General features: G+C 40.0%; 1 protein-coding gene across 3 annotated transcripts in view; it reads right to left on the bottom strand.

The window, feature by feature from the left end:
• LOC133470254 (guanine nucleotide exchange factor VAV3) overlaps positions 1-10093 on the bottom strand; it is a 75786-nt gene extending 65693 nt beyond the window's left edge. For all 3 annotated transcript variants that reach the window (XM_061758406.1, XM_061758407.1, XM_061758405.1), the window contains exon 1: positions 9710-10093. In XM_061758406.1, the coding sequence (XP_061614390.1) occupies positions 9710-9916 (207 nt within the window). In that variant the 5' untranslated portion in view covers positions 9917-10093. The remainder of the gene's footprint in view (positions 1-9709) is intronic.
• Between the last annotated feature and the right edge of the window lie 3179 nt (positions 10094-13272).

The following is a 13272-nucleotide window of genomic DNA, read 5'->3' on the forward strand; positions in this document are numbered from 1 at the left end:
CCATCATATTAAATTGCAAATCACACACACTCTCATTATTGGGAGAGATGTTTATAAAAGAATTGTCTGTAAAGAGCTTTAAATCTCACCACTACATTTAGTCAAAGACCAACCATCTGGAATATCAAACAGAAATGAGGCCTGAGAGTCAAGTCATCTCACTGCTGCTCTTTTTGATATGCATCAGGCCGTGCTTTGTGTCCTCAATACGTATCCAGTGTCTCCTTATGTATTCCTTCATACAAGTCCAAGCTCCATAGCAACAAGCTGAAGCCTTTTTACGGCCCCCGTGCGTATTGTAGAGCGTAATGAAATCCAGTTTGTGTACGCTCACTGCTCACTGCTCAGCTAAAGGCTTGTCTCTCGTGAACCTTGATGAGCACCAATAGATGATCATCAAACAGATTAAAAAGGTAAGGTTGTAATTTAGTACATTTAAAAGATGCCTGACTATACACTCCAAGGACACTTCATTAGATACATTCCAGGTTGTATTTGCACTACATCATATTGAGAAGTACGAATATTGTATTCTCTCACATAACAATGGAAAGTACCCAAAATATTTGTAAACCCCTCTCGGTTGAGATGAGGTAAGCAAAGCATTCATGAATTGTACTGTTGTTCTGAACACTGTTAACTATAACCACAACAGTCATAGTCACAGTATATGTATTGAATATGGGAAAGTAGTGAAATTATGCTAGTGCCTCTTGACTTATTTATTAAACAAGACATTGGTATGTGATAAAAAGATATGTATTTTGTTATTTTTTTCTTGCTAATTTCATTGTGGCAATCTAGTCTATTTTATTTCTTCTTATTGTTAAAGGAAACCTGTGGAAAGAAATTAGCCTGAGCAACTTATATTTTATGTGCTTCTGTCAAGCTTTTTTTTAAGGCACCAGCTGCCAAGTAATGTCTGTTGTCTGATAGACAATTGAAGCCACCAAATCCAAGTTATGACGTGTGGCCTTTGTCTGCTGTCTATGAGAGGTGACACACAAACGAAGACGTTGCTAAAACAGCTGTTTTATTTCACAGTCTCCGTGGTTGGGTTCACTGCAGCGACCCTGGAGACAGCAGGGGCACGGCACATTACATTTGACATTGTGCACCTACAATCGCTTTTCATTGAAGCAGCAATGGATGGAGTTGATGTGCTAACTACATCAAAACATTCAAACTTTATTTACTGTCTTTCCAGTTCTTTTTTTCCAGCCAATTGGTGTCCACCTCCTTATCACATCTTATCACATTTCCTTTAAGTGACACAGTTTTTTCCACTCACACTGGCACGTTTGCCCTCTTTAGGTAGGAGGGAACGGCCCTGCTTGGTGTGGATGGGGGCCACTAAGCCACATGCTTTTTTCCATCCATCCATCCATCCATCCATTTTCTACCGCTTATCCGAGGTCGGGTCGCGGGGGCAGTAGCTTTAGCAGGGAGGCCCAGACTTCCCTTTTTCCATCCTTCCATCCATATTGTACTGCTTATCCTTGTCAAGGTGACTTGTGAGCTGGAGCCTAACGTAGTTGGCTTTTGGGGAAGAGGCAGGGTAATACCCTGGACTGTTTGCCAGTCAATTGCAAGGCACAGGTATTTTCCATCCATCTATTCATTCTCATGGGCGGCATGACATCTGCCACACAGTTCTGAGGACTGGGGTTCAAATCCCGGCCCCGCCTGTGTGGACTTTGCATGTTCTGCCTGTGCCTGCGTTGGTTTTCTCCGGGTACTCCGGTTTCCTCCCACATCCCAAAAACATGCAGGGTAGGTTAATTGAAGACTCTAGATTGCCCGTAGGTATGAATGTGAGTGTGAATGGCTGTTTCTATGTGCCCTGCGATTGGCTGGCGACCAGTTCAGGGTGTACCCCGCCCCTCGCCCGGCAATAGCTGGGCTAGGCTCCAGCACGACCGCGACCCTTGTAAGGATAAGCGGAACGGAAGATGAATGAATGAATGCATTTATTCTCATTGATAGTGCAAATATCCCTTTGTTTTATGAGTGGCTATCTTGTTGTTGTTAGCAAGCACTAAGGCAGTTGTTAGCAAGCACTAAGGCGGTTCTGTTTTCATGTTTGTATGTTTATATTTGTAAGCAGTAGTTTTATGTGACGAAAAATTTTATTTCAGTTCAAATCACCTTTTCTGGAAAAGCGATATTTTAACATTTGTCACTAAATAAAGCTATAAGGTTAATGACAACATTTTGGCATAATGGATATGGAGTGGTATAAAATGGGTATTGGATTTCTTAGCATTAGGAGATGTTGTTAATGCAGTTCTAGACAGACAATTGAGAATCAATCAGTCAGTTCAACAGTTTTTATTAATATATTTATATATATAGATATATATACACACAGCAGAGTGACATTACCGCTCCCAAAATGTAAGCCATCCAATTGTTAAATCAATAAAACAAACTAAAAGCCTGTTTTATTTTTCATCCACTCTATACTTGTCATAGCACTCCCATACAGTACAACACAGATATAGAAAAGTGTCACGTCTTTTTTTCCCAAATTTACGTCAGGCAAACATCAAGCTGTTCAATAAGTCATGTATACCAGCTGCAGTTTGAACAGATAACTTCACAGTTATAGAAAAAAATACAACTATAGAGCCATCTATTCTGCATACAGACACAAAGCTCTACAACTGTCCATGCCTCCCAGTTTTCTTAATGTAAAGACAATTAGGAGGAGACACGCCCCCCACACACACACTGTTCCAGCATGCTTGCTACCTCCCCCACATTGCCAATAAATATTTCCAAAGCCGTTTTCCATGAAATCCTAGTTTTAACCCCAGTGACCCCCACATATACACAAAGCCTGAACCCCATCCCCCACTAGTAGAGCGAATTGAATTAAGGCTACCATGTGCGATATGAATCCTGTGATATGAATGTTTGTTACAAGAACACAGATCATGTAGTTTCAGCTGATTCACTTGTGAAAATGTGATGTGCAATTGAATCAGTTGCATAAGGTAACCAAAATACAGTGCAGTGCAGCTTTACAACACTGCAAACGCAAAATTAAAACAAATTGTTAAATTTAAAAATGTACAACTCCTACTCAGTGCAGAAAGTATACCCCCATAGCTATCATTTTTCATTACACAAATAAGGGAATTCCCACTTACAATACTGACAACAGTCATCCTTCACTTGGCTTTGAACATAAATCTCTCTACTGACCCCCATGGAGTCAATAATCTGCTGAAATTTACAAGGCTCTTTGGCTCTATTCATGCTATCCACACTATAGGACTACCCGATTGTGTTATCAGCAACGTGTACCTGACTAGGCTGCAGTTTTCCACCACAGTGAACCTGACAATAAAATGTTATGGGCACACTGCTGCAGGACATGAGCATGAATATACGTTCGGTATTATCAAGATTTTTGGCTTCTGAATGTCATCTTCATATGTTGAGCTTATAAAAGAAAGGGGTGTGCAAACTGAGTTTATCACTGTAGTCGTCTGATACAAGAGAGCCTGTGGCTGTGGAAATTACTTTGCAAATTTTATTAGGAGATATTCAGGTGGGGCGACACGGTGGACGACTGGTTAGCACATCTGCCTCACAGTTCTGGGGACCGGGGTTCAAATCCCGGCCCCGCCTGTGTGGAGTTTGCATGTTCTCCCCGTGCCTGGGTGGGTTTTCTCCAGGCACTCTGGGATTCATCCCACATCCCAAAAACATGCGTGGAAGGTTGATTGAAGACTCTAAATTGCCCATAGGTGTGAATGTGAGTGTGAATGGTTGTTTGTTTCTATGTGCCCTGCGATTGGCTGGCGACCGGTTCAGGGTGTACCCCGCCCGAAGATAGGTGGGATAGGCTCCAGCAGCCCACGACCCTAGTGAGGATAAGCAGTAAAGAAAATGGATGGATGGATTTCCTATATTTTAGTGTGCACTGTAGCACAGTCTTTACAGGATGACCATGGCGCAGGATTGTTGCCTTGGTGACGGATTGAAAGTTCAGTACACTCTGCGCATGAGCAGTATACGCACACCAGTGCAATGGTACATAATGTTGTCTTTGCCAGTAAATATATGCAAGTCACTGTGCATATAGCAGCACATGCACATGCATGACATTGAGGTGACACTGCGGAACAAACTAGTGTGACTGAACTTAGCTGCACTGGAATAGTAAAACACGGTGCCTTGAGTTGACATGACATGCATAGCTGCAGTAACGTGCAGTTTGCATTCTGGTGCGATCATTTTGAATCCAAGAAGCGGTGTAGTAAATCACGATGACTGTGAATAATAGATTATTACATGTAAAATTATCAATATTTGCAACATTATGCAAAATGAGAAGGTACTTGTATTGAGCAACCCAAGCTGGAGTCAGTGCTCCTGATGGCACTCACTAGGCCACGTCCGTTAAAGGCTAGAATGACACAAATATTACAGTGTGTGCAATGTGTGGCTTTTGATATACACTTTTACACTTTATAAAACCAGTTTATTTCATTATATTGTCTTTTTATTCTTGTTTATTTAGAGTTTACAATGCAATGATATTTTGCTTTATTTAAAACTTCCGTTACAAGCTTGGTCACAGAACAAATTAAACTTGTATGTCAAGGTACCACTGTATCTGTTTTTGACAATGGAAAAGTGTCTTTGTAGTGAGTGCAACATACTAACGTGTGGCCGAAAAGAGGTTTAGGATTCCAATGTCAACATTCATGACATTTAGGAGCATCTGTGACTCATTACACCATCCATTAAGCCTCTGTCATTTGTCTTTCAAGTCCATACTGAAATAATGTATTGTTGTTGTTGTTTTTACATCTTGATAACTACAGCAGTTGGGTTATCTTAACACTTTTGTGACCATCAAAAAGGTGCCTGTGTACAGGTAATAAAGGTTTTATAGATATTGTTTGTTATCCATCCATCCATTTTCTGAGCCGCTTCTCCTCACTAGGGTTGCGGGCGTGCTGGAGCCTATCCCAGCTGTCATCGGGCAGGAGGCGGGGTACACCCTGAACTGGTTGGCAGCCAATCGCAGGGCACATCGAAACAAACAACCATTCGCACTGACAGTCATGCCTACGGGCAATTTAGAGTCTCCAATTAATGCATGTTTTTGGGATGTGGGAGGAAACCGGAGTGCCCGGAGAAAACCCACGCAGGCACGGGGAGAACATGCAAACTCCACACAGGAGGGGCCGGGGATTGAACCCCACACCTCAGAACTGTGAGGCTGACGCACTAACCAGTCGGCCACCGTGTATTTTTTGTTATGTCCTATGAAAATGTGTTTGATCTGAGATTCCACTGTATATAAGACTTAACTTTCCCTCCTACATGCCATCCAAATTAGCTACTGTATATAGCTCCAAATGTTGACTAGTTCCTGCCCTGGTATAACTTGACAGCTCTATCAGAAACCAAAGGAATAGAAACATACATCATCAAACGTTTGCCGCTCATTTTCGAAGGTTTGTCTGTGAAAGTGACTTGCAAGTGTCACAGGCTTTGAAGCTTCACTGTGTGAAAAGTTTTCTCAGTGTTTGGTATCTCAGATTTTATGGTGTCGGCTTGATTAAATATACATAGGAACCATTTATTATGTACAAGTATAATGCTGTTCTCAAAATGTACAAAAGTAATGTGCATCAGCTACAATATGTTGTATTGTAGCATACTCTGAGCTACCTGCTGGGTAAATATCTGTGAAGGCTTACATGTATGGTAATGGATGATTGTTTAAATCGAGGCATCATGCCATGTTTTTGTTGGTTAAGAATATGTTGAGATTGTAATATAATACACCTCTATGTACTTTTCCTGCTCTGTTTGATGCTCGTTAGAATTAGACCACTCTCTTGCTGGGGCACTGTCTTCATCTCGCTTTCCCTTTCCAAAAATGAAGATCAAGCCTTAGAAGGCGGCTCTGCACAGGCAAAGTCGTTTTATTTTTTTTTCTGTGTGAAGCGAGGCGGCTTTTCTTTTCATTGTCTGACATGTCGCTGTTTTGGGCTGAGCTTTATTGAGGGCATGTTTAGTTTCACTTCCTTCCTCTATTCCGTTTCCTGATTTTCTGTGCTGCCGCTGGTCTGTGTGAGAGATGTGTTCAGTCGTTGTAAGGGTTGCGACAATGTTCAATAATCTGGTGTTTTTGGACAAGAAGGCAACAACAACCTCCCAAGCACGAAAATCTGAAAAACATTCAAGTTAAGACCTTCGGTTGATTCAGGATCTATACTTAAACCAGCCTGAGTTTCATAAGTTTCACAAATTTTTACTACTAAATATTTCTGGTAAGAGTAAAATGTGGCAGTTACTGTGTTTTTTTTTTAGACATTATAAATGAATAACTATGGCCTTGTAAAACAATGATCAAAGAGCTTTGTTTTTGTTCTTGAGGCCTTAACTACAAATTTGATGCACTCTGTTGTAAATGTTTATAGCATACCTTGGAAACAATATAATTTCATACAGCCATGCATTCACCTACACAGCATATGGCCCATCAATTCAAGTGCATTTTCGCCTCAACCACACAATTAATTTCCTGAGCATAAAAACACATCCATGTTACTTCATGTCAGAATCTGAAGGCTCTTTGCAAACAAGCAGCCTGCTGACTTTCTGTTGTTGTAGCATGGCTCCCTTTCCTAGCAAACTCAAGCACACGGAAAATCACTGACAAATAAAAAAAGAACATTTAGATGTAAATGCAGAATTAGAAGCAACTCGTCCCAATGGCAAAATCAAACCCTTTGGAGCCTGTGATGCTTTAATTACACAACCAACACAAGCACAGTTGGGGCAAGCCCCTTCAGGGTTCTTTTGCATCCTTGGAAATATGAGTCTATAGGGACCCAAAGAAGTCTCTTTGTAGGCCGGTCCAATCACTGCCTTTGTCTTTCTATCTTGAAGGTCCCATGGGTAAGGCCGCAGTGGCCTCACATGTGTTGTTATTGGCCAATGACAAAATAGCTACTGTGATCCCTCATGAATTATGCGCAGCGAAAGGGAAATTCAACTCCACCCTCAATTATGTAAATGTAACTTTGAGAGGAGGAGAGAGTGACACTGATTATCAACTAAACAGTGATGACCAAAGTCAGGACTCAGAATTATATAGTGTCAATGTGTGGACGAATTGTACTCTTGCGCAGTCTATTAATATCCTAACTCTTAAAGAACACCAGATAAACTGTTACATGAAATAACAAATGACGACATGTGTTCATGCACTTGTGCTATCTGTCATTTCCAGTCATGTTACCATACTAATTTCGCTCTATATGTAGCACCACTACTGGCTCCCAGTGTGAGTAAGCCATTCAACCATGTATAAAACGAACACTGCCTATAAATAACCCAATCATAGCCAGGTCAGGCACTGTGCATAAGTACGACATTACAGTTCTTTTGCGGCATTATGGCATGATCGACACAAAACACTAATACTCACTCGCACTGATGTCTACCTCTGTAATTGGTACTATTAGCTGCAAGCCTAACGTCTTGCAGCAAAGGCTTCTCCTCTTACAACCTCAATCAGGTTTTGCCAGGGAAAAAGGACCCATCAGTAGCTGTTTCCATCGCCATTGATGCCATTACAATTGCAAATGCTGATTTAAATTGTCCACTTGATCTGCTGGAGCTGACAAACAGATACCCTGTTCGATTGTGAGAGACCAGTAACTGCGTATTATATTGACCCGGCCACTGTGGCATTGTGTCTGGAGAGCTTTTTCCAGGAAACAAGCCTAATACCACTTCCATCCACGTGGCACTACATCAATACAAATGATATTTTCTATTTCCAATGTTTGTTACCATGTCAAACCAAAGTTTCTCTGGATGCTGCGTAGGTGAGGTTTGCAGTCACCGTGTGTGGTTACTGAGCCCAACACTCAATATTAATTTGGCCCGCTGTCCTGTTATTGAGGCAGATGGTATCTGACAAACAGGAACCATGTGGCCACAACTCTTTATCGTTCCATCTAATGTAGGCAACGCATGGACATCTCTAATGGAGGCACTGATTTAATACAACTATACGTTGCGGTGGTCTTCAAAGTGCAGATAAGTACGGAGCCCCCCTGGTGCCAAGGTATGAGAAAAATAAAATTAATTGATAATCTGTTCCCTTAGTTTAGTAAACTGTACCCTCAGTTTAGTAAACTGTACCCTCAGTTTAGTAATCTGTACCCTCAGTTTAGTAAACTGTACCCTCAATTTAGTAAACTGTACCCTCAGTTTAGTAATCCGTACCCTCAATTTAGTAATCCGTACCCTCAATTTAGTAAACTGTACCCTCAGTTTAGTAATCCGTTCCCTCAGTTTAGCAAATGTCTGGGGCTCCGTATACCTACCTATATCTGTCAAGTGAAGTAAATTATATTTGCATGTTATATTCTTACTCGTGTGAATTCTGTGTATAAATTGTCATGTCGTGATATATCCTACATCCCATTTTTTCAACTGAAAGGCAATATTGCTGTAGTTCGAGGGGGTTGATCATTATATAGCAGTACTAGCAGGACTGGCTACAATTAGCCTGCGTGTTTCCTAAACACAGTACTAAATTGAGGGTACGGATTACTAAACTGAGGGTACGGATTACTAAACTGAGGGTACAGATTACTAAATTGAGGGTACAGTTTACTAAACTGAGGGTACGGATTACTAAACTGAGGGTACAGATTACTAAATTGAGGGTACAGTTTACTAAACTGAGGGTACGGATTACTAAACTGAGGATACGGATTACTAAACTGAGGGTACAGTTCACTAAATTGAGGGTACAGTTTACTAAACTGAGGGAACGGATTACTAAACTGAGGGAACAGATTATCAATGAATTTTATTTTTCTCATACCTTGGCACCAGGGGGGCTCCGTAGATAAGCATTGCATTGCAAGTAACAATTTAAACCACAAACTAAAATTGCGCCGAGAGGTTGTCTTTCTTCCTCATATGACCAAGCTAGCTAGCAAAAAAAGGAACATAGGTACTGTGTATCTATAACTGTCACTTTAAAATTAAAATCCCATTCCCACTTTGCCTTAATCCACTGTGTATCTTCACCCCTACACTCTAGACTGGGGAACATGTATGTATATCAATGTAATTGCTCAGCGCTGACCAAAGAGTAATCAAATGAACTAATCAAATGAACCCAAATTGCTAACAGACTTTGGGATTGCTAGATGAGAGTAGATCAAGTGCTTGACTTTTTTTGTTTTTTTTGTTTGCTTAGTTTAATCACCAAATTTGCTCCACTTAATGTCGAATTTAAGGTTTATCTCCACCCTAGCAATATTGGGTGTTTCATAAAATGAAACCAAATGCCCAGCGTGGTGGTTTTAGGGGTTGCACTGCGTTCGGCCACAAAAATGTTGACGACTACGATGGAATGATTCGTTATTTTGTGACTATAATAGATAGCGGGGCGGTCGTGGGTAATGTACCCAAATTCGAGCCAAAGTTGAGATTTTATTGAAACAAATGTCTACATCGTTAGTTATATGATGCCGAATTCTTTAACTGCTCTCTTATACACGTGTGTTGAATATGTTGTTATATGTGTGTTTCTTTGCTAAGGGGTATAATGCAAGCGTCCCTTAAAGTGGCGTCAATGTTAAAGAAGTCTGGCATCGGAGCGTCGATGCAGGGAGCAATTACGGACGCGAGCTTGCTCTTATCTTACCTGTGACATTTGAGGTCGCAGGTTGATCTCCTTTAGGTTGATAGAGTGGGGCCTGAGGTTGTTGAGAAGGTGGCAAAGAAGCACTCCATCCCGAAGGGTTTGGGCCAAGTCGAATACCTGCGCAGTCTCCCACGTAACCCGATGGTTTGCTGGAAGCACCTTGCAGTTGATCAACCACAGCGCACACTGCCTCCAATACTCCATCATTACTGCTCTCACGTGAGCCGACAGTAAGAGGAATTTCGGGTATCTGACAAGTGGACTAGCGTTGGGTAGCGCGCCTTCAGAGCGTGTCCATGTTCCAACCCGAGAGAGAGAGAAATAATGGAGCAGGACCACAGTCGCGGATAGATGGGCTGTAGTCGATGTGAGGATGACAGCCTAGTGTGCTCGTATGACTGGATGGAGTGCACCCTCCCTCCCTCCCTCTCTCGCTCTCTCTCTCTCTCTCTCTCTCTTCCCTCCCCCTCAGCCTCTTCCGCTCGAAACTGCATTATTACACTGTAGAAGACCTCAGAACACGGTCAGGATTCAGGATTTATTCAGAAATGATTTTGAAAAATATGTTGTTGTTTTTTTAGGTGCCTGAGTATCTGTAACAAGGTTGCTCCATACGGAAGCGTATTGCATTCACTTGGAAAAAAAACAACAACTTTTTTTCTGAGTAATTTTTTTTGAAGGTTTTGTTTTTTTGAATATTTTTTTTCTGTTTTTCTGAGTATTTTTTTCTGTTTTTCTGACGAATTGTTTTTGGCAGTTTTTCTCTCTAATTTCCCCCCTTGTTTTATTATTATTTTTTCTCCTGTTTTTCTGAGTGTTTTTTCCCCCTGTTTTTCTGAGTAACCCCCCGCTCCCTGTTTTTTGACAATTTCTTTCTGTTTTTCTGAAAAAAAATTCTAATGACTAATAACAATACCATCTATGTGACTCAAAGACAGGAGTATCTCCCAGTGTCTTAAACCCCTCCTAATGAGGACAAGTGCTTATAAAATTGATGGATGTTTAGATCAGTGTGATTACAGGCACAAGTGCACATCTTTACAAAGATCATAGACGTATGGGATGGTAGACTACCACAATATATCCCCGCAGACACCAACAATCGTTTGATACTGTGTATGTAGAATATAAAATGTTCTGCAGAACAACCAGCTTCTAATAATTAACTCATCAAGGCATCTGTCTTTTGAATGACATTGAATCTCCGACAAGACGCAATGTGTTATGTTTGGGATCAAAATAAAATATTAAAAAGCTCAGTTTTTGTATTATGCTGTGAATTTCTACACAGCTGCACACTAACCACAAATAATAAAATACATTATATATACCAGATTTTCTATCTTAGCTTTCATATACCTAATTCAATATGCTAATGATCTGTAGATTATTTTTTCTGGATATATGTTTTTTTGTTTAGTTAGGTAGCCATTAAGGTTTATTTATGACAAAGTATTTTAATATGTATAGCTGTAGATTCTGAATGGCTGCTTTATATTTCTTTCTTTCCTGATTAAATCCACCATGTCACAAATTGTCACTGGCGCAACATGCATAATATCTTTTTACAATGAAACCCTTTTAGGCCTCCTTCCCCATCTACAACACACTATCAGTGTCAATTAACAATCTGACGACACTATTGTTTCCACTGTGAGCGAACACAGCAGTTTCTGTTTATAGCATCGTACGATGACAAAAAGGTCATTCAGAATTTGTCCACTACCAAGCTTATTACCATGCCTATTAACAATGATTAAACTGATACAGTGACATGTCGTGGCTTGGGAAGAACCCCTTCATAGATATTGATAATTAATGATGATGTATTAAATCTGAAAAGACGGAAACCTATCATTCTACCACGAGTTTAAAATGTTAAGTATTTTCTTTTAAACACATATTATTGGGAATAGAAGATGCACAAATTGCATTGCTTCATGTTCGCCAGATAACAAGCAATTGACTCTATGGTGATTTGTTTTTCTAGTTTGTATTTATTTATTTATTTAGATCAGCCTCTGAATCTAGAAAGGTAAATCTAATCGTTTTGAAAAATAGCTCTTTAAAAAGATAAAAATAGATTACCACTATGTATCCTATCCCTCAATTGTTTGTGGTAGTGCATACAGTATGCACAATAAATGTTGTTCAAGAAAACAATCAAACTGTTAACTTCAGAACATAGAATAAGAATATGAAGTATCTCCCCTTTCTGTTAAAAGAAGAAGCACAGCAGCAAGTCTAAGTGAGATTGTATTGATCCACCTTTGTATTCACACGAAGGAAAACAGCACCTTAGCGTAAATCAGGCCAAAGATGCTTGAATATCTTGAAAGAATGAAAAAACACAAAAACAAAATGATAAATTAGAAATGGATTATTCTAATTTTGCTCCCAAAAAAATTGAATTACATAACAATGAAAACCAATACATATACTGTACATAATGTACATGCTCGATATAGTGTAGACTGTTCAGAAAGGTTAGGCTAATCACATTAACTGAGCTATAATTGGTTGCTTGCAGCATTCCAGCAAAAAAAAAAAAAAAAAAGGAAGCGAGACAATAAAACCACAACGTGCGTTACTTGAACTTTACAGAAAGAAAATGTGAGCAAAAGTGCACCATGCAGAATGTGTGACGATGAATCCCCCGATATGCATTTATAAACAGCAGCTGAGCACACAGGCTTGTGGAAACAATGCATGTGCAGATTAGCCTACAGATTATGCTGTTGTAAACACATCTATGAGCTGTGACTCCTCATCCCTGCTCTATTTCCTTGAATCTCAGTTCTTAAGACATGCCTTTATATTTATGCAGAAGTTTTGACAGAAATCAGTACTCTAACTGTGTAAATTAAGGATTGACTGAGACAAGTCTTGGTTTACTTTCAGTCATGTGGCGCTATCTTCCAACAAATGCCATGACTGGCATAGCGCAGATGGCAGGAGAGGTGACAGGCGGCCGGATGCTGATGTACTGCTTAGCACCGTTCTCCTGTTACAGCTTCCTCTACCACACTAGAAGAGGAGCCATGCAGCAAGGGAATTATCAGCATTCATTGGATTAATGCAGGACAAGGGCTGAAAGGTAACACATGATCCCAAGTGCAATTTAACCTTGGTTTTTTTAAATGTGGTGTTTTAATTAGGCTTTGTTGAAGTACAAGGAAGTAAAATATTGTACAAAAATGGTAGTGTTGTTGCAGATCAGAATTAGAACGTAATGACACAATGTGAGCCTCAAGTAAACAGTTTGATTATGTCCCGGCATATACAGTATGATCATTGCCAGTATTTGAAGTCTTCCATTTCAAAAGTTTAACAAATAACTGCTTTTGTGCTGTCCATGTAAAATATATGTATTCAGGATGCTTCTAAAGAAGGTACAAATATATCCAGTATGTGCAGTACAATTATTTGGACCAATTTTACTGACCATGTTGAAGGACTAGGCATTATATATAAGTATCACCTATTTAAATGAAATAATAATCACTTTTGACCACCTGCAGTGATTACATTTGTGAAGACAAACACCTCATCTGTCAAGAATA

This window comes from Phyllopteryx taeniolatus, chromosome 20, assembly GCF_024500385.1.
Source record: "Phyllopteryx taeniolatus isolate TA_2022b chromosome 20, UOR_Ptae_1.2, whole genome shotgun sequence".
Taxonomy (NCBI): Eukaryota; Metazoa; Chordata; class Actinopteri; order Syngnathiformes; family Syngnathidae; genus Phyllopteryx; species Phyllopteryx taeniolatus.